This window comes from Medicago truncatula, chromosome 6 (genome assembly GCF_003473485.1).
Source record: "Medicago truncatula cultivar Jemalong A17 chromosome 6, MtrunA17r5.0-ANR, whole genome shotgun sequence".
NCBI classification, from domain to species: Eukaryota; Viridiplantae; Streptophyta; class Magnoliopsida; order Fabales; family Fabaceae; genus Medicago; species Medicago truncatula.
Genome location: NC_053047.1, coordinates 10,114,367 through 10,133,296, shown reverse-complemented (window position 1 = coordinate 10,133,296; position 18,930 = coordinate 10,114,367). Strand labels below are relative to the sequence as shown.

The following is an 18,930-nucleotide window of genomic DNA, read 5'->3' as shown; positions in this document are numbered from 1 at the left end:
ATAGAAACACATTTGTCTTCTTTTTCAAGACAATATTCATACTAAGATCTTGTGTTACATTTTCCCGTTGATTTTGAGTTCATAAAAAGCTGTAATAAAATGTGAGTTTACTTTTTACGGTAATAACTGAAATAATATGTGGGTTCTTGAAACTATATTAAAATAGGGCTAGGCTAGCGTATGCAAGCTTATCATATCTCGCACCATAAATAACCGAAATAATGAATAGGAACCGTTTAATCATGAAGGTGCACAGTACACCGACCACAACTATCATTTTTCATTCTCCCTATTCTCTTTTCCTCTATCTGTGTCTCTTTCTCAAGCTTTTGACTGCGCCCCGTACCTCTATGTAGGTGAGGACGACCTCGATGTTCTCTATGTGCTCGTCCGGATTTGTCGTCCCATCATAGGAGTCCATTTGTGGTGGTTTCTCCAACCCGCAAGGAATGTGAGCATCCTGGATGCATCGGGTGAAGGGACCGTAAGTTGTACGATCGTTACGAGCGACACGATCATCTTCAGAATCAAACGAGGACCAAGAGCGCCTGCATCTTGGTAGGGTCCTTCTTGAAGAAGATCGTCGAGGGGATATCCAGCAAGGAGACCTTCGGGTTCGTGATGAGATCTCACGCTAGCAAAATGCATGGGCGATCGTGATCTGGACGGGCGTATACTTCCTCCCCTTCAGATACTAGGTGGAGAGGGAAGTCATAAATAAGAGACAATCGTTGCTTCGTAGGGCGTTCTTTCTCTATGTGTGAGAGACGGCGGTTCTGCTTCTCGATTATCGACGTTTGTCGTTGAATCGCGCAGAGCAGGTTGTTGAGCATTGCCTCTGCTGGAGTGGAGTTATCAGTCACTTCGTCTGGTCGAGGAGGACCAAGGATGGGCCAGTCCTGCAGAGGGATCGTTGGGGATCTGTTGAGAGTTTTCCCTTATGGGGCTCCCTGCAGGAGACAATGTAGAGGTATGTCCATCGCGGTAGACGTAGTGGACTTTGCTCTGAATACGTGAACTAGCACCGTTAGCAGTCATGGTGTTTTAGAGTTTGGAAAGCTTTGGCTTTTTGTATGTAAAAAACATGGATAACTTGTATTTCCCACAGACGACGCCTGATCGTACATGATCAGAAGGCGACCACATGTGCAGTTTTGTGCGGTGGTTGAACGCGTCAGTTGATAACTAGAACGACGGGGGGGGGGGGGGGGGGGGGGGGGGTTGTAACACCCCGTTTCCCAAAATTAATTAATTAATAAACATGCATCAGAGTAATTCCTAAACGGGCATGTCACACTACATTTTCAAAATTTCTTAAATAGAATATAAAACTATTTATTAAAACATCCTTCATAAACATCATTATCTTGCAGCGGAAATATTTGCATTAAAATAACTCCAACAACTGTTTTAATTCTCCATAAAGAATTCTTGGCATAAAAGCCTCATCAATTAATTCAACAACCAAATAAGGGCTACGTCAGCACAATCCAAAAATATGATACATAAGGAATGAAAAACAATAAGAAAATCTCATCCCGTACGTATCAGAGCCCTAGACACTTTGAGCCACCATTAAATACCTGCAAGTTACCCATACGAAGGGCAACAATTCCAAGAAGAAGGGGTGAGATTTCTCAAACAATAATAATAAGCATAAAATTCATCAATTACAATTAACAACATAGTCATCATCATATACACTCAATAATAATTCTTCTTAACATCCCCTTAGTGCTCATGAATAGAAGACAACTTTACATAACCCTCATCAAGTACATTAACAACTCATAGGTAACATCATGTAATATCATAACAACCTCACATTCAACATTATAGAGAATCATCATAAGCTCGTCATACTCATCAACATAAACCACGTAAGAGTACACCACCTCTCATAGACAACAACAAGGTAAGAGTACACCACCTCTTAGAAAAACGATAAAGTAAGAGTACACCACCTCTTATAAAAACGACATGTAAAAGTACACCACCTCTTATAAAAACGACACGTAAGAGTACACCACCTCTTATAAAACATCTAACATGATCAATCACCAACAACGGATACAACTACGAATTCAACCACAAAACCAACGATGATAACAACATCGACAATTTGCATAACTTACTTATGACTCATTCGGCAACGTACAACCCAACACGCTTACAATTTAGACCGACATTCACATCTTAATTAAGATCCAACAGCAACACCACCAGTATCATATAGACACCCCAAAATATAACAATACCAAATGATATTCAACACTACTTAAACATCATACATAATGCATTGGCAAATTCATCATAATACTAACACCTTCAACCATCTTATATCAAACTTACTGAACATCAACAATATTTTAGTAAATCTTTATCTTAACCCAAGGATCATCACATGGCATCACGTGCGACAAAGATAGCAAAACCCTAAACAAGGCTGTCTGACATTCAAAGGCTCGCAAGGCGAGCGCCTCTACTCGCTATGGCGAGTTCACAAAAGTTGGCTGTTCACCTTGGCAAACCAGCTACTCGCCTTGGCGAATAAAATCAGGGTGCTCTCGGGAACTTCACCTTTTTCACACAAAAATTCCATCTTTAACTTCTCCATAACGAATTTCATTCTAAAAACCTGCCTAATCATTCTTATACACATTCTAGCACTCAAAACCATCTAAGACTTGACCAACAACGTTAATTCACAAAATCATGATGACCTCACTGGTCAACTCGCTATGGCGAGTGTCTTGCTTGCAGTGGCGAGCAACATCAGGGTTCACTCGCGAGGCGAGAGAAAATAGCTCGCGAAGCGAACGATGAAGATCATCCCTCGCGAGGCGAGGCTTGCTGCTCGCGAGGGTGAGCGATGAATCTCAGCTCGGGCAGAAACGCAGATTTTCATAAAAATCACCCAATCCCATGGTTCTATCCTTAAAACTGATTCTAATCATCATCCTATGCAATATCTAAGATCTGTATACAATTTCTACATTAATTCAACACATTTTCACCATCTAATCACCAAATTATCATCTTTTACCCTAATTCCCAAATTAAGAACAACTCACATGATAAATCCAATTTCAAAATTATAGACTTAAGATCACTGAATGATAGTCTCACCCTTACCTTAGATTGATGAACAAAGCTCTACACGATCTTCTCTTGGATACTCTTGGCTCCCTCTTGGTTTTTCTCCCAAAACTGCTTCCACGTGAAAATGCTTCTGACTGACAGTTTCCCAACTGCTCCCCTATTCTTAACTTCCCCAATTATAACACTTAACTCCTACTTAATTCCTTTAATTAAAATATAACCCCCAAAACTCCAATTATTCTAAATTCCCACTTATTCTATTAAATAGTAACATAACTTATTTAATAAAATATAACACACCACATAATAATATAAAATCATATATAAAAAGGACTTAAAATCGACCAATAATAATTAAATAAAATTGGGGCGTTACAGGTGTACCTGTAGACACTCTGACGCTCAAGTCAACATGAGATTATAATGGGGGTTTAGAGAGAGAGAGAGGGGTTGAGAGAGAGAGGGGTTTAGAGAGAGAGAGAGTAGATTCTAACCTTGGGGGACTATGAAGAGCCCTCTTTATAGAGGTGGGTGTTTGCAGAGCCGTTGTAAGTCACACGTGTGTTTGGCCGTTACGAATTCGTAGGAAGTGTAACCGTCTAGGAGAGATTTGTGGGAGCCATGATGGTGATTGTTACTGTTTGTTTGAACAAGTCTCCTTTGCTTCGAGCACCCCCTTCGCAGGGAGGAGGTGTGTTGCGAGTAATGTTGTCAAATGCGGAGTTTGGTCTTTGTTTGTATTGGGCCTAAATGCTTTGGCCAATCCAAAACAGTTTCAAATAATAAATAAATCAAATTTAGGTATATAACATTATAGAAGTACTATTTTTGAAAGATGAAGCTAAATAAAAGAAAGGCTTAAAGACATTTGTGACTCCTTAACCTTTAAAAAGTTATGATTTTGATCCCCTAACAAAAAAATAACAATTTTACCCCTTAAATTTACAAAACGTACAAAGCTACTTAGAATACGCCAGATGTCCATAACAGGGGATCATAATCACAATTTTTTGTAAAAATAAGGGGCCAAAAGAGCTTATTTCTCTAAAGATAGAGAATCAAAAGAGCATATTTGTCTTAAGTTCAAGAGCATATTTTCTTAAAGATAAAGGGAAGTTTTTTTTTTTTTTTGTAAAGGACCAAAATCATAACTTTTTAAAAATTAAAGGGTCAAAAATACACTTAAGTTTAAAAGAAACAAAAGAATAAGAAAACACATAGGTGAGAAATCCATGTATTATTCTATATGTTTTGTATGCGGTGGTGCTGGAGATCTATGATGTAGTATTATATAAGATTGATGCAAGAAACACAAAAAACAGAAGAGACAACGGGCGTGCATGTGGGTGCATTTTTATAGTACATTTTTTTTTTCTGGATAAAAAATAACTAACTAATTCGAATAAATTATTGTTCTCATTCTTTCCTTTATAATCTTTTTTTTTTTTTTGAAAGAATTATAACAGAATGTGATTATTTTTGACAGGAAAAAACAACTAAAATTGAAAAGGAATATTCATTCCCCCTTCGCTCTCTCTCACTCCAGATTTTTTTTTTATTTTTTTTTTATGGAGTTTGTTGGAAGTGATTATGGTGGACAAGGTTCATCATGTTCATGGAGGTTTTTAACAAGAAGGAAAAAGGTTGACAATTCTCATGTTGAGAATATCAACAAGAACTCTCATGGAGTACAACTTGCTAAGGAGTTAACTGTTCCTGATCTCATGGCAATTGGTAATTCATTTTTTTTTTCTTCCTATCTCTTGAAATGCTGTTGTTTAGATAACTTTCAATAATTTTTTTCATCTGGGTCAGGGTCTGGAAGGGATCTGATCAATTTCAGTTTCAACTTTCATTTTCACTTTTCAGTTTGTTTTGTTAATGTTTTTAGTGTTAACTCTTTGGTTTCCGGGGGAAGGGGACTATGGTTAGGGGTGGACATGATTAGGTTTGGGATGAAAACTGAACTGTTTGTCAAATTTAAAATAACTGAACCGAACTGTTTGCATTTTGAACTGAACTGTTTCAAATTGAACGGGAACAGAACTGTTACTATTAGTACCGTTGAAAAAAAAAAAAAAAAAAAAAACAAAAGAAATCAAATTTTAGTTACCGAACTGAATTGTTTTATTTCAGTTTCAGAATTGTTAGTAATGGTTCAGTTTTTTTGGTTCAGTTCAATGGTTCGGTTTTTTTGACCACCCCTAACTATGGTGATACAGGGTTTGACCAGAAAGTCAGTAAAACCTAACCAACAATTGTTCAACATTGTCAGTGTAAAAATATCAATATGGAGCCGTTGTTCGAAGCCGCATGTGAAGGGACCAATAGTGCAGACGAGTTTGGTTCTTCTTGTGCTTCGGAAACGGTTTTCTTTGAGCTCTATTTCGGTGATGGCGTCGACTTTGATTGTGTTTGGATCTGAGGGTGGTGGTGGTGGTGTGGTGCCGTTGTTGTCGGGGATTGTTAGGTGGGAGGTTGAGGCGCGGAGAGTGGGGAAGCGGCGAAGGGGGAAGGAGAGGGTGGGAGATGAGAAGTGGGGGGTGTGGGAGTGGAAGGTTGTGGTTGGGGATGAAGAGTTGGAAGTGGAGGGTGCGAATAGCTGACATGGTGCAGGATGGAGAATGAAGGGAGTTTTTTAGTTGATTTGTTGATGCTGGAAGTGAGGTTGTGTTCTGATTTTGTTTGTCTTACTTACTGTGTTCTGTTTTTTATGGGAGTTTAGTTTGAGATGTGATTTGACGTTTTTGATGGAAGTGAGGACGTGTGATGAAGTCACCGACAATTCTCCCAAGGATCAACCTTAAGCCCAAAACAGTTTATCATAGTTTTAGATGTATTTATGAAACACATCCAAGAGGTTGCGCCAAGATAGATTGATTTTTTGAAATGACGTGGTCCTGCTTGTAGAGTCGAGGGAGAAATTAAATGCGAGATTGACAAACCACGTACTTGAGTTTGTAGCTTATGTCGTATAAGCTCATTTGTCTAAAAATACTCGTTTGGCAACAATCATTTTCTCACGAGTTTATAGCTTGTTTTTACAAGCTTATAGTATTTTTTTATAAGCTAATTCAAGTAGATATAACTTATATTTTTTATATCAGCTACTGGTCCCCAAGAAAACTGAAGTGACCCTTTGGGGGTGATTTGATTCAGGTGTCGGTGCAACAATAGGTGCTGGTGTATACGTTCTAGTTGGAACAGTGGCAAGGGAACATGCTGGACCAGCATTACCACTTTCATTCATGGTAGCTGGAATAGCAGCAGCTCTTTCAGCTCTTTGTTATGCTGAGTTGGCCAGTCGTTTTCCTTCTGCTGGAAGTGCTTATCATTATGCTTACATATGTCTTGGTGAAGGGTATTTATACATTCACCTTCTTTAGATTCCTATACAATTTTCATGGCATTTTACATAATGTATACGTATACATAAGTGTTTATCATGATAAGCGTATTCTCATGGCCTTTTACATAAATAAATTAATATTTATTGTCAATTGAGATTTCATAGATTGTGCACTATGTTTGTAGGGTTGCTTGGTTGATTGGCTGGTCCTTAACTCTGGAAGTTGTGATTGGTGGAGCTGTTATTGCTCGTGGCATAACCCCCAATTTGGTATAGTGTTTTTAAATTAAGGACATTATAAAATAATTTTTTTTATTTTATTACATATAATGTTTTTAAAAATGAATTAAGTATAATTGAAAGGTTAATTTTATGGTGCATAATTGAGATATGTTTTTCATCACGTACAATTGAAAGTATAATTGTCTGATGCAAAGTATTGATATCAGATAGATATTTTTTTGATTATAGGCTGCACTTATTGGAGGTATGGACAACTTGCCAGGATTTTTATCATATCAACATATTCCTGGGATTGATATTGTTGTAGACCCACTTGCAGCAATTGTGGTATTCATTGTTACTTGGATCCTATGTACCGGGATCAAAGAGGTAACTTTTTTCTATATGATTTTCAACTTAGCTTAGCTTTCTAAACTGTATGAGCTAGAGTTTAATTTTATTTTTCGCTACCTATGAAGCACAGATACTCCTTGTATTAGACACACGTGTCCGACACCGCGACGACACCGACACATATAATTACATTGAATTATGTGATTTTCTCAAATTATTACCGGTAGTGTCCATATCTGTGCTTCATAGTTTGCTACACCACTTTTCAAATGTATTGTCAGTCTTGTATCTCGTGTAAACATTCACAGCTTTGTCTTTAGTTAAAAGTTCCCTCGGGAGGTTGAGGAATGTGGGTGTTTATAAACCACTCTTAACTTCGATTGTCAAACAATACGAGAATTTTTGGTGTACCTAACAATAGCCCCAAGTCAAGGCTAAGGGACTAAAGGTTCGGAAAGCCATCGTGTGTGGCTTAGGTCGTCCTTCTAGCTTCATTGTTCTGACCTCAAGTATGTTGCACCGCTTTTTTGAGGTATTGTTTGTTTTTGGTCTTGTGTAAACCCTGACATTTTTGTCCTTAATTAAAAAACGTCTCAGCTAGTTGAGGAGAGTGAGTGTTTATAAACCACTCTTAACCTTGATTCTCAAGCAATGTGTGAAACTTCTTTCTGTATCAGACCAGTAGTTCTTCAGCCGAAGCTAAAGAACTAAAGGGCCTTTCAAGCCTTGTGTTTGACTTAGAATCTCCTTCCAGGAGTTAATATTCTAAGCTCGTGTTTGTTGCACCGTTTTTCTAATGTATTGTTTGTTTTGAGTCTTTCGTAAGAGACACGGTTTTGTCCTTCGTTAAACCTATTTTCAACCTAACTTAGCTTTCTAAACTGTGCGATTTAGAGTTTCTAAACTTGTTGAAAGCATTGTCTATCTTGAGTATTGTATAAACCTTCACAGTTTTGTCCTTAGTTAGAAGATGTTTCGGTTAGTTAAGGACAATGGGTGTTTATAAATTACATATATTCTTGATTTTCAAGCAATGCAAGACTTTAGCCTTGACTCCCAGTCGAGGCTTAAGGGCTAAGGGTCTATAGTCTCTCGTGTAAGATTTAGGCCTTCCTTCTAGCGTCAATGGACCAACCTCAAGTCTTCGTCAATGTTCTGACCTTATTGTTCGTTGAGTTTTGTGTAAACCCTCACAGTTTTGTCCTTAGTTAAAACACGTCTCAATGAGTTGAGAACAGTGTGTTATAAATTATTCTTATCCTCAATTTCCAAACAATGCAGTACTTTTCGGTGTACTGGATTATTATTGTTGTCGTCGTCATCGTCACCCTTATTATTAATGTGTAATGTATCTTTTTTATAAATGGATAACTTGTATGCAGAGTGCAATGATACAGAGTATAGTGACATCAATGAATATATGTGCTTTGATGTTTGTCATAGTAGCTGGTGGTTATTTGGGATTCAAAACTGGATGGATTGGATATGAACTTCCTAAAGGGTAAGGGTAATCTACATATTTCTTCAACACATCCCTACTGCATCTATTTTTGGTCTCTTCAAGTTATTGAATAATATTTATCTCCTGTTTTAATTATAGGTATTTTCCATTTGGGGTAAATGGAATGGTTGCTAGTTCTGCAACAGCCTTTTTTGCATACATAGGTTTTGAAGCAATTGCCAGCACTGCCGAAGAGGTATAGATCACGATGTATCATGCTTCATGCCACTTACCCTTTTAGGTCAAATGCGACTGATGCAAAAATTTGTTATCACCACTCGCATCATGCTTCAGTGTTTTCAAAACCGGACTGGGGTTGTTGAATTGGTGAAAACTCTGAGTCATGGTTGAATCGGATGACTAATAAGTAAATAAGTATTACAAAAGCTGTTTTGAAAATGAAGTAAAAAACTAACTAGTTGAACCAAACACGATTCAACCCAGTTCGACTTGATTCTTAGAAACTGAGAACCAATTGGTTGAACCAACCGACATAATGACTAGTTTCCAGTTCAATCGATTGGACTGATTCTGAAAACACTGATACAGATGATGTGGCTGTGAAGTGGCCTCAGACACATCAAAACCTTGACAGCACGGTCGCCAATGCAGTTGCATACCTTTTTTTTTAACCTTGAGAGTGTCCAAACTTTCTAATAGTGTTTTACTTTGATCTAACAGGTGAAAAATCCTCAAAGAGATTTGCCAATTGGAATTGCAGCTTCATTGTCTCTATGTTGTGGATTGTATATGATAGTATCTATTGTTGTTGTTGGTTTAGTACCTTACTATGATATCAATCCTAACACCCCCATATCTTCTGCTTTTGCCGTCAATGGAATGCAATGGGCAGCGTATGTTTCATAAATTTGCTACTCTATTGTGACAGTTCATAAAGCTTAGGCACATTGATTTGAAATTCTTCGTAGTGTATTAAATTGGTACATTTTGTGTATAAATACTCCTAAAATACCATTTTCTATAGGGTTATAATCATTTTTCATGATTGTGATTACAGATACATTATAAATGCTGGGGCTCTTACAGCACTATGCTCATCATTGCTTGGAACAATGTTGCCCCAGGTAGATTAATCTGAACCCTTCTATGTCCTCAGTACATACATTAACTCTTAAATTGACTTGCAGTTTAAATTTCATGTTTATGCAATGAGGAAAATAATACTTCTGATACATTTCGAAGTTGCAAAGAACTTACATGCACTAATTTGTGTATAAAGCCTATTCTAAAGTCTATTTTTAGTTAAATAACATCCTCCTTTCTCTTTGATGTCTTATATTTTTCACTTAATTTATTGATATGTTTTGTTTAATGCTTCTCAGCCAAGAATTTTGATGGCTATGGCAAGGGATGGACTATTGCCACCATTTTTTTCTGACATAAATAAGCACAGCCATGTTCCTGTTAAGAGTACCATTGTCACTGGCCTTGTTCCTGCAGCCTTGGCATTTTTCATGGATGTCTCTCAACTTTCTGGGTTGGTAGGTCTAATAATTATTAATCTATATTTTCAATTATTAGGATCTCTTTATTTTGTTTGCCAAGATTATGAATTTCAAAATGTTCCCAAGAACAAGAAACAACATATGATTTTGAAACAAAATGTTTCAAAATGTTTACCATAACTTATCTGGTAACATTTGTGGTTGGCAAATGTAGAAGGATGTTACTAATCTCTAATCATTGCAATGTTTTATAAACCAGACTGGAGATCGATCCAGTGAGATATCCAGGTCATGGTTCAACTGCTTCAACCACAATTAAACCTAATAACAAATAAGTAATTAAAAATGTAAAAAACAACATATAAAACAAATCAGTTGAGTTATCTGCATTTCAACCAGACTATAGTATATAACTGAAATCAAACGCACATGCGAACTAGCCGATTCCCGTTTCAACAAGTTTTTTCGGACAGTATGGTCCGGTTTTAAAAATGTTAATTTATAGTACTAGGGCGCATTTGATCTGCTAAAAAATGAAGGACATAACAAGAAAACTTCAGTTGTACAATGTTTGATTTGTAAAACTGTTTCAAGGACAGGATAAACTGGAGGCAAGGGACATGACAAAATTTGAAGTTTTTGTTACTCACTAAACCGCAACACAATTTTTTGTTCCACGTATAAGTTGTCTAAAATACTAAAATAATCTTCTGTCCACAAATAATCATATAACACCAAAAATTATTCAACAACCATAAAATTTTGTCTTGTGTTGTGTTGTTCATTCTTGTGTTGTTCTATCTAGTTCTCGCAGTTTAGCAAATCAAACAAACCCCTAATGTTTATTTTGCTTGTCTTCTACAGGTTAGTGTAGGCACTCTTATTGCATTCACAATATCAGCAATAACTGTGTTGATAGTCAGATATATACCACCAATTGAAGTTCCATTGCCCCATTCTCGACAAGAACCAATTGATTCTGAGTCAATGGAGTATAGTTGGAGCCATTTGGAGACAAATAAGAATGATGCAAACCGGAAACCCTTAATTGTTAAAGAAGATGCGTCAACTGATTATCCCCTTATTGCTAAATATCTTGCAATAGACAAATGTGAGTTATGATTGTCATTTTGATTTATTCAGTGTTTTTAAGAGTCTCGCATTGAATGTGATATGGTTTGAAAGTGTGTGTATAAGTGGAGACATTCGTCACCTTCACGCCGGTTTTATAGGGCCGAGTTAGGTCAAACTCAAATTTTAAGATAGTATCCATGTCACTTAAGTTATACCAATTTACTACTATAATATATAGTTTCTTTTAGGCCTTTCCTTCTACGATTTGAAACATGCATGTTATTTTTCTCATCACTCCTATTTGTTGTTTATTGATGCAGATAATGGTAATAGGAAAAAAATAGTTGGCTGTGTAATAGCATCCATATGTTTAGGTGTATTTGTCCTTACATTTGCAGCTTGTTCTGCATATCTTCTCAGGTTAGTTTAGAGGGTAGCATTTAGATTATACACTTTATAATAATGTTGCATGCTATTTAAATATTTCTAAAAAAAATCACTAAAATCACATTTTATGTTTTGTTATTTTCAGTTCTGTTAGATTTACATTATGTGGAGTTGGTGGCATTCTTCTTTTATCTGGCTTTGTCTTCCTAACATGTATAGATCAAGATGATGAAAGACACAACTTTGGAAGCACTGGAGGTATGATTTACATTTTTTATGGTATTAATATACACATTGCTATCATGATATTTGTAAGATTGGAATTGCCACAAAATAAAAAATCATTAGTCCATGGATATTGAAATAAAAATAACTCTTAATTAATTTTGTTTTCAGGTTTCAAATGTCCACTGGTGCCTCTTCTGCCTATAACTTGCATTCTTATCAATTCCTATTTACTTATCAGTCGCGGGTAAGTAATCTTGCGCAACTTTAGTTTTCAAAAATATCACGCATCTTTTTTTGTCGAGTAGTCTAACGGTGAATAAGTAGAGAATCGGGGATTCGAACCCCAACCTCTGCAGATAATATGCAGTGTCCCTAAAATATGAGTTATGCTCACGGGGATAAAATTGTGCATCTTTATTATCTAATTCTAACATTTATGTGTTATATATTTTTGAAGGGGTGCTACTTGGTTGCGAGTATCTGTATGGCTAGCAATAGGTGTTATTATTTATGTATTCTATGGTCGAACCCATAGCTCTCTAAGAGATGCAGTTCATGTGAAGGCTGCTCAAGATAATACCACAAGCCTTCTTGCTTAATTATACAAGTCTTTCTCATTAGGGCAAACATCACACCAAGTGGGTCTTACTTGTATCCCAAGCCAAAGAAAATATTGCCACTTCAATAGTGGTATATATAATCATTGAACATGAAATGCAAAAATATTATTTATGGTTTATAGGTCATTCTCATAGTTTTTTTTTTTCTTACAGAAGAAGAAATTGATCATTTGAATCATTGAATTTAAAAACTTACACCATAGTGACTTTTTGAATGGAATATTTTGTAGAGTGCATCTTTTATTTTAAAGGGATGAGAAATTCATAAAAGAATTAATTTAATTGGTGTCAACCTCCAATTATAAAAAATTTGTGAATTTTATTTAAGTTTATGTTTACAACTGCAATCAGGAGCAAAGCCATAATTGGATGGTTGAGACGACCTAAATAAAATAAATTAAATTCAATAAACAGATACATATTTCTCTTCTACTTTTTAAAGAGAATGTTCATCCTAAGATGTTGTGTTACATTTTCATGTTGATTTTTGAGTTGAGAAGAGTTGTAATAATATGGGGCAAAGTGAGTAAAGTGTAAAGCGAGAAAATCACGGGTTGTTACTATAACAAACTCATGATTCGTTATGATATACCTACAATATATACTTTGATTTGCTAATTAACGGTTGATATTATTCGATTTATGCTCTAAAGTGAGTTGCCCACTTCAGAGGAGTCGTATCGTAAGCAACTTATATAAAGAATCTGAACCGTAAAATCATCAAGGTGCGCACTACATTGACCGCAGAAAATTGAGTGTTTCTAGCAGTGAGTGTCATGATACAGCTATCTACGTGAAAGATAAATAATTTCAATTCATACATGGTTATAGTTTTGTGCTTCAGTGCTTCATTTCACATTTGGTATATTTGCTTTGTATAAATGAGTTAAACGAAATACACTGTCACATAGCCTTCCATATTTCATCTTAGTTGATTATGCTGATATTTTCACTTTTGCTATGAGCAGTTTAAAACTTATAACTATATTATTGATGGAAATGTGCATTCCTGAAAAGCTATATCTGACATAGACATGAGGTTTTTTTTTTTTTTTTCATTGGATGCATGCATGCATAATTGAACCACATTTATCTAGGTAATTTGAATGATGGACAATAGGGTTTTTCTCATTGGGTACATACACAATAGGTTTTCTTTTGGTGAAATGTGATTTCTAATACAATCTTTCATGAAAAAGGTCATGGTTTATTGAGATCTTAGGGCTGTGCATTTTTGTGACTAAATTTTTGTTATACTATCTTTTCATTTGAAATCTATCAAAATATGTTATTTTTTCTGCCTAATTTCTTCTAAATGAATTGTTATTATAGTCCATGTCCCAAATGTGTCATAAGCATGTACAAATTATGCTCTTCTGATAGATTTTAGAGTACCAACAACTGTACTTTCCTATCGTGCTTACCATAGACCTCATCTAATCTAAATTTTCAAGTAACTTGTATAAACTTTTATTTTTTGTAAAAATATTTGAATGACACCCTCTACCCTGAAATAATTATTATATAATAGAAATAATAAGAATAAAATGTTACTCCATACATTTGAGAGAATAAAATGTTGAATTTGAAAATCTTTTTAATAAAACAATTAAGAAATGTCATGTAAAACTAGAATTGTTCGAATAATTTTTTGCAAAACCACATTTCATAGAGTAACACAACCGGCACACGGCAAGGATGGATTGAAAAACTATCATAAGTACAACCACTTTAAAACGGTTTTTGGGGTTTTAGTGAGTCTTGAAAGCTATGACCCGTCCAACATTTACTGAATAAGTCTTGTGATCTTGTTCTTCTCTAACACTTGATTCTTTTATTTGTCATTATATTCCATCTGCATAATTTTGTTTAATACTTTGGAAAATCTAATCACCCCGAAATATTAACTCGTTTTAATACAATAGGTGATTGGGTTTTAAAAAGTAATAAAAAAAATCATGCCAACAAAATAAAATTCAAACAATATAATCGAGTACTTGAGAAGAACAAGAACACATGGCTCATCAGGAACTGCATGAACAATTTCTAGCATTCATAATTCATTAAACCCTAGATACCGAGAGAAGTGTTGAAAAGTGATTGCTTGAGAATTTTAAAATTTTAAATCCATGGCAGTTGTCATCGATGCGTTGTTGGGCAAGTGATTCGTTAATCTTAACAACAAGCTCATAGGTTGAAAATAGAAAAGCAGTGAGATATCAGAAAAAAATAGAAAAGCAGTGAGATATTAGAAATGGTTGGAAATGGATCATCAATGATCTTTTTTTTTTTGTTTTCTATGGAGAAAGTGGATCAAAGATATTTTTTTGTTGGAACAAAATTGCATTGTTGAATGAAGGTGCTCGGTTAGAGTTTTGCAGCTAGAAACTACAAATAATTCAGATTACACCCAAATTTACTTAAAAATTTTAAGTCAATTTCGAATTTACCCACAAACAACCATGCATGTACAATCAAACTCACAAACCTTAACCGTAAAGCTAGAATCCTAGGGTAACAGAACTCTAAAAATTGCCTTTAAATTGGGAGAAAGAGGTGCTTTGCAAAACAACCGTGTTTGGGAGATGACTGTTTTTCTAAGACGACTAAGGTTTTGGGAAGAATAGCGTTCTGAGTTTGCGTATATTTGGGTTTGGGGAAGGAGTATTATCACGTTGTTTGCGTTTTGCATAGAAGAAATAATAGGGTTTTGGATACGGTGGAACATTTATTAAATTTTAAGGTTATTTTGGTCATTTTGGTGTGTAATCAGTTTTTTTGGGGTGTAAATTTTTTTTGGTAGTGGCCGCGGTTTGAGCCCCAAATCTTGCATATTTTATGCATTGTCCCACCTAACGGAGCTAAACTCACGGTGACTTTTGGGGTGTAACTAAAAAAGTATTTGTATTATTTAACAATAGTTACGTAAATCACTCAAAGTAAATTCGAAAAAAATTACACTAATCGGACTTTAATTTAATTTAGATAAAATTTCGTTATTTATATTTTTTTTTATGTCATGTTTGATTTTTTTTGGTCAATTTACATATAAATTATCAAAGATCAAATTTAAAATTCATAAAAAAACACGAGTGAATGATATAGATTTAAACATATGAGCTTATTTTGAAACAAAGTCATAGATTTAAATCCTGAAAATCCATATGCAAATTGATTAAAAAAAATAAAAATGATGTGAAAAAAATAGACAAAATTGTTATATGAAATTAAGTTAAAGGACAATGAGAATAATTTTACATTAATTATTAATTAGAGATTTATTAAAAAATTTATTTTTTTAGTACTCAATTCATAAAACTGTGATATTTCACGTCATTTTAAAAAAAAAAGAAAAGAATTAATTAACATAATTGATGGACCAAAACTGTGATATTTCAAAATAGAAAGACCAATTCCGCAAAATGAAGAAAATAGAAGGATCAAAAATGCAAATAATTAATTAATATAAAACTTGAACATAAATATAAAACTTGAAGGTGATTAAAATGCTTGAATATAAATATAGAACTTGAAAATAAATAAATTTTGGTTGGATATAAATAAAGATACAAATAAAGATTTTAAACATCTACTATCTACTATTTTTTAAAGTAAAGAATGCATTTGGCCCCAACATTAATCTTTAAGCATATACAAATTTTGGACTTTACCATACCTAAAAACTTGAGCATAAAATTTAAATTTATAACCAACTTTTGAACTCAAAACACAAAGCTTCAATTTTTAAGCATAAAATTGAGACTTTATGAGATAGGAACTTTGGTATATGGCCGAAACCTCTCTATAGTTCTTATACATAAAGTTTAAAGCTTAGAATCTTGTCATGACTTGAACATAACAAGAGGCTAGAAACTTTTACATAACTTGAACATAAACAATATAACCTTGAATGTAACATTATAAGCCTTGAATATAACTGAAAGTCATAATTTTTATTTTAAGGGAACAAGACATAAAATTTGAACACAACTAAATGCTTGAACTGAAGCTTGAACATAAATGTAAAACTTGAACAACAAACTTATATAAAATTTTGAACATAAATATAGAACTTGAACAAAATAAATGCTTGAACATAAATATAGAACTTAAACTTAACAAAAAGAGAAAGACAACTACTATTAAATAGCATTAATTAACAAGAGATAAGATGGATAGAAGAAATTGAAGTTCTTAATTTTTTCTAAGTGTAACATGGAAAATGGGAGGAATGTTGAAGTATTTATAGAGGAAGAGAGGAAGTGTCTTGGTTATCATGTAATTAGGTTTCCTGTGAGAGTTTGGTTGGTCATTTTTCCCCTCTAGTTAAGGCTTGGTTGGTCATTTTCTCTTATTTCCTAGCTAGCATCTAAATGTCCAAGTCTCATTTTCCTTACATAAAGCTATTTTGTTTCCTTTTCGTCTTTTGTTGGTAATGACTCAATACTATCAGCTTAGAAAGAAGAAAAAAATAAAGGAATATATTATCATCTAATTTTTTTCAATAAAAAGTATCATAAAAAACAAATGAGTAGAGTCCTCAAGTAAAAAGGGATTTAGGTTAGGTAGTAGTCTTTTTATTAAAAAAAAAAAGGTTAGGAGGATAATCCTCTAATCAAATCTATAAACTTAGATGATGAGAGTTAAATAGAACCATTCATTTAAGTTAGTTCATATAAAGTTTTTTAGTATTATGGCCTTTCGTCCCTGCAAATATAGGTCATTTGAATTTTCGTCCATGAAGTTACTAATCCTTCTAATATGCCCCTGCAAATATTAATCATTTGACTTTTGATCCCTGAAGTTACTAATCCTTCCAATATACCCCTGAATTTAGTTTCGTTTAACTTTAGATTGTCGCCCTCATATATGATATGACATGACTTTGTTCTATCGGATTGCATATGGTATCGTTTGTGTGATATAAGATATTTTGATTTTATTTACTGTAATATGGATTTAGAGAAATTTGCATGTGTGAGATAAATTTAGCTTATGATATGATTTAGTTGAATTCACACTATGCACAACAATCAAGAGTTGGAGTAAAGGAACACATTTCCAGCTTGGATTTTATCATTTGTGTGATATAAGATTTTTTTTTTAGTTTCATTTGGATTATTGTAGTGCATCATGAAGAGATAGAAACAACTAATTGTTTCTAGATCTTCTGAAGCAGAATATAGAGCACTTGCAGCTGCAACTTGTGAATTCCAATGGCTCTTATATATTCTTCAAGATCTGCAACTTCGTTGTATCAAACTACCAGTTATTTATTGTGATAACCAAAGTATTTTATATATTGCAGCTAACCATGTATTTCATGAAAGAACTAAGCATTTGGAGATAGATTTTCACTTGGTTAGAGAAAAGCTTCAAGATGGTGTAATAAAGCTACTAACACTCACTTCACAAACACAAATTGCAGACTTCTTCACCAAGCTTTACTACCTCAGCCTTTTCACACTTTACTATCCAAGTTGGGAATGATTGACATTTGCCATCCTCCAACTTGTGGGAGACTATTGCATCATGAAGAGATAGAAGCAACTAAGAGTTGGTTACACAGGTAACTTGTTTTGCAAGTTATCTAAACAGTTAGTTAAAACTAACTATCTTAAGCTTCCTATAACATACATCCATTGAATCATGGCTATCCTGCACCTCTATGAACTCTATGTTAAGTTGTAATACTCCATTTTATCAATTAATGATAATTTACTTCATTCATTTCTTCTTTCATAATATTTTGTCAACCTCATATAATATGGAAATGGTTAACTCGAATACACACCATATGCACATTAGCAGGAGCAGCTAGGGGTGTTCATGGGTTGGGTCAACCTAGAAAACTCGGTCAAACCCACCAAAAAAACTCAAAAAAATAGGTTGGGATAGTAATCGGGTGGGTATGGTTTCTAAAAATGGAAAACTCATAAAAATAAATGGGTTTCGGGTAAAACCAGACCCAAACCCAAAAACTCACTTACTCAATAATGTTAATATTTTTTATCTTTATTTTCACAGGTAAAAGAAAGTTATATTTCCAAAACATACACATTGTACCCTATATATTGAAAATCAAAATATACTTAGAGTTACAAATTAATATATTGCACTTTTTGGTTATTTTGATACTAATGCAATTTTATATCATGCAACTTTAGTTTGTTGCAAGTATTTTATGATGAAATTTATTATTTGATATTCTATGATGCATAAAATTATAGCAAAATAAGTTACGAAAATTAAAAAGTTATTTAGTTATTTAATATTAAAAAAAATAGAAAAATAAGTTGGATAACCCATTACCCAATCCAACCCAACCCAAAAATCAGTCGATTTGCCCAAACCCACCCAATAGTATAACAGATGGTTATTTTACCTCACCCAAACCTGAGTACCCTATTTAGTTTGGTTTTGAGTTTGACCAAACCCAAACTAAACCCACCCACGAACACCCCTATTACTAACTTGATGTCCTTGTTTGTTATTTCTAGCTCGCCCGATTTAAAACGGACGCTACCATTATATTTTTGTATTTGAAAAGTTTGCATGAAATATATATTGGGAAACCTCATTTTGTTTTGCTTCATTTTGTTCCTTGTTATTATTTGATTATCAGTG

The 18,930-nt window shown here is 34.2% G+C and overlaps 1 protein-coding gene across 3 annotated transcripts; it reads left to right on the top strand.

Annotated features, from left to right (window-relative positions):
* The first annotated feature begins 4,333 nt into the window (after positions 1-4,333).
* On the top strand, positions 4,334-12,523 carry LOC25495826 (cationic amino acid transporter 2, vacuolar). 3 transcript variants are annotated; one of them, XM_024785941.2, is made up of 15 exons: positions 4,334-4,444; positions 4,589-4,836; positions 6,262-6,463; positions 6,637-6,721; positions 6,923-7,063; positions 8,410-8,528; positions 8,628-8,724; positions 9,210-9,382; positions 9,547-9,613; positions 9,872-10,030; positions 10,859-11,105; positions 11,389-11,488; positions 11,601-11,713; positions 11,852-11,927; positions 12,141-12,523. In XM_024785941.2, coding segments are annotated over exons 1-15 (1,971 nt in total). In that variant the 5' UTR covers positions 4,334-4,442; the 3' UTR covers positions 12,283-12,523. The 3 variants fall into 3 exon arrangements, with proteins under 3 accessions (XP_024641709.1, XP_013451529.1, XP_013451531.1); XM_013596075.3 differs by lacking the exon at positions 4,334-4,444 and having other exon boundaries at positions 4,567-4,836; XM_013596077.3 differs by lacking the exons at positions 4,334-4,444; positions 4,589-4,836 and adding an exon at positions 5,639-5,769.
* Positions 12,524-18,930: the final 6,407 nt, after the last annotated feature.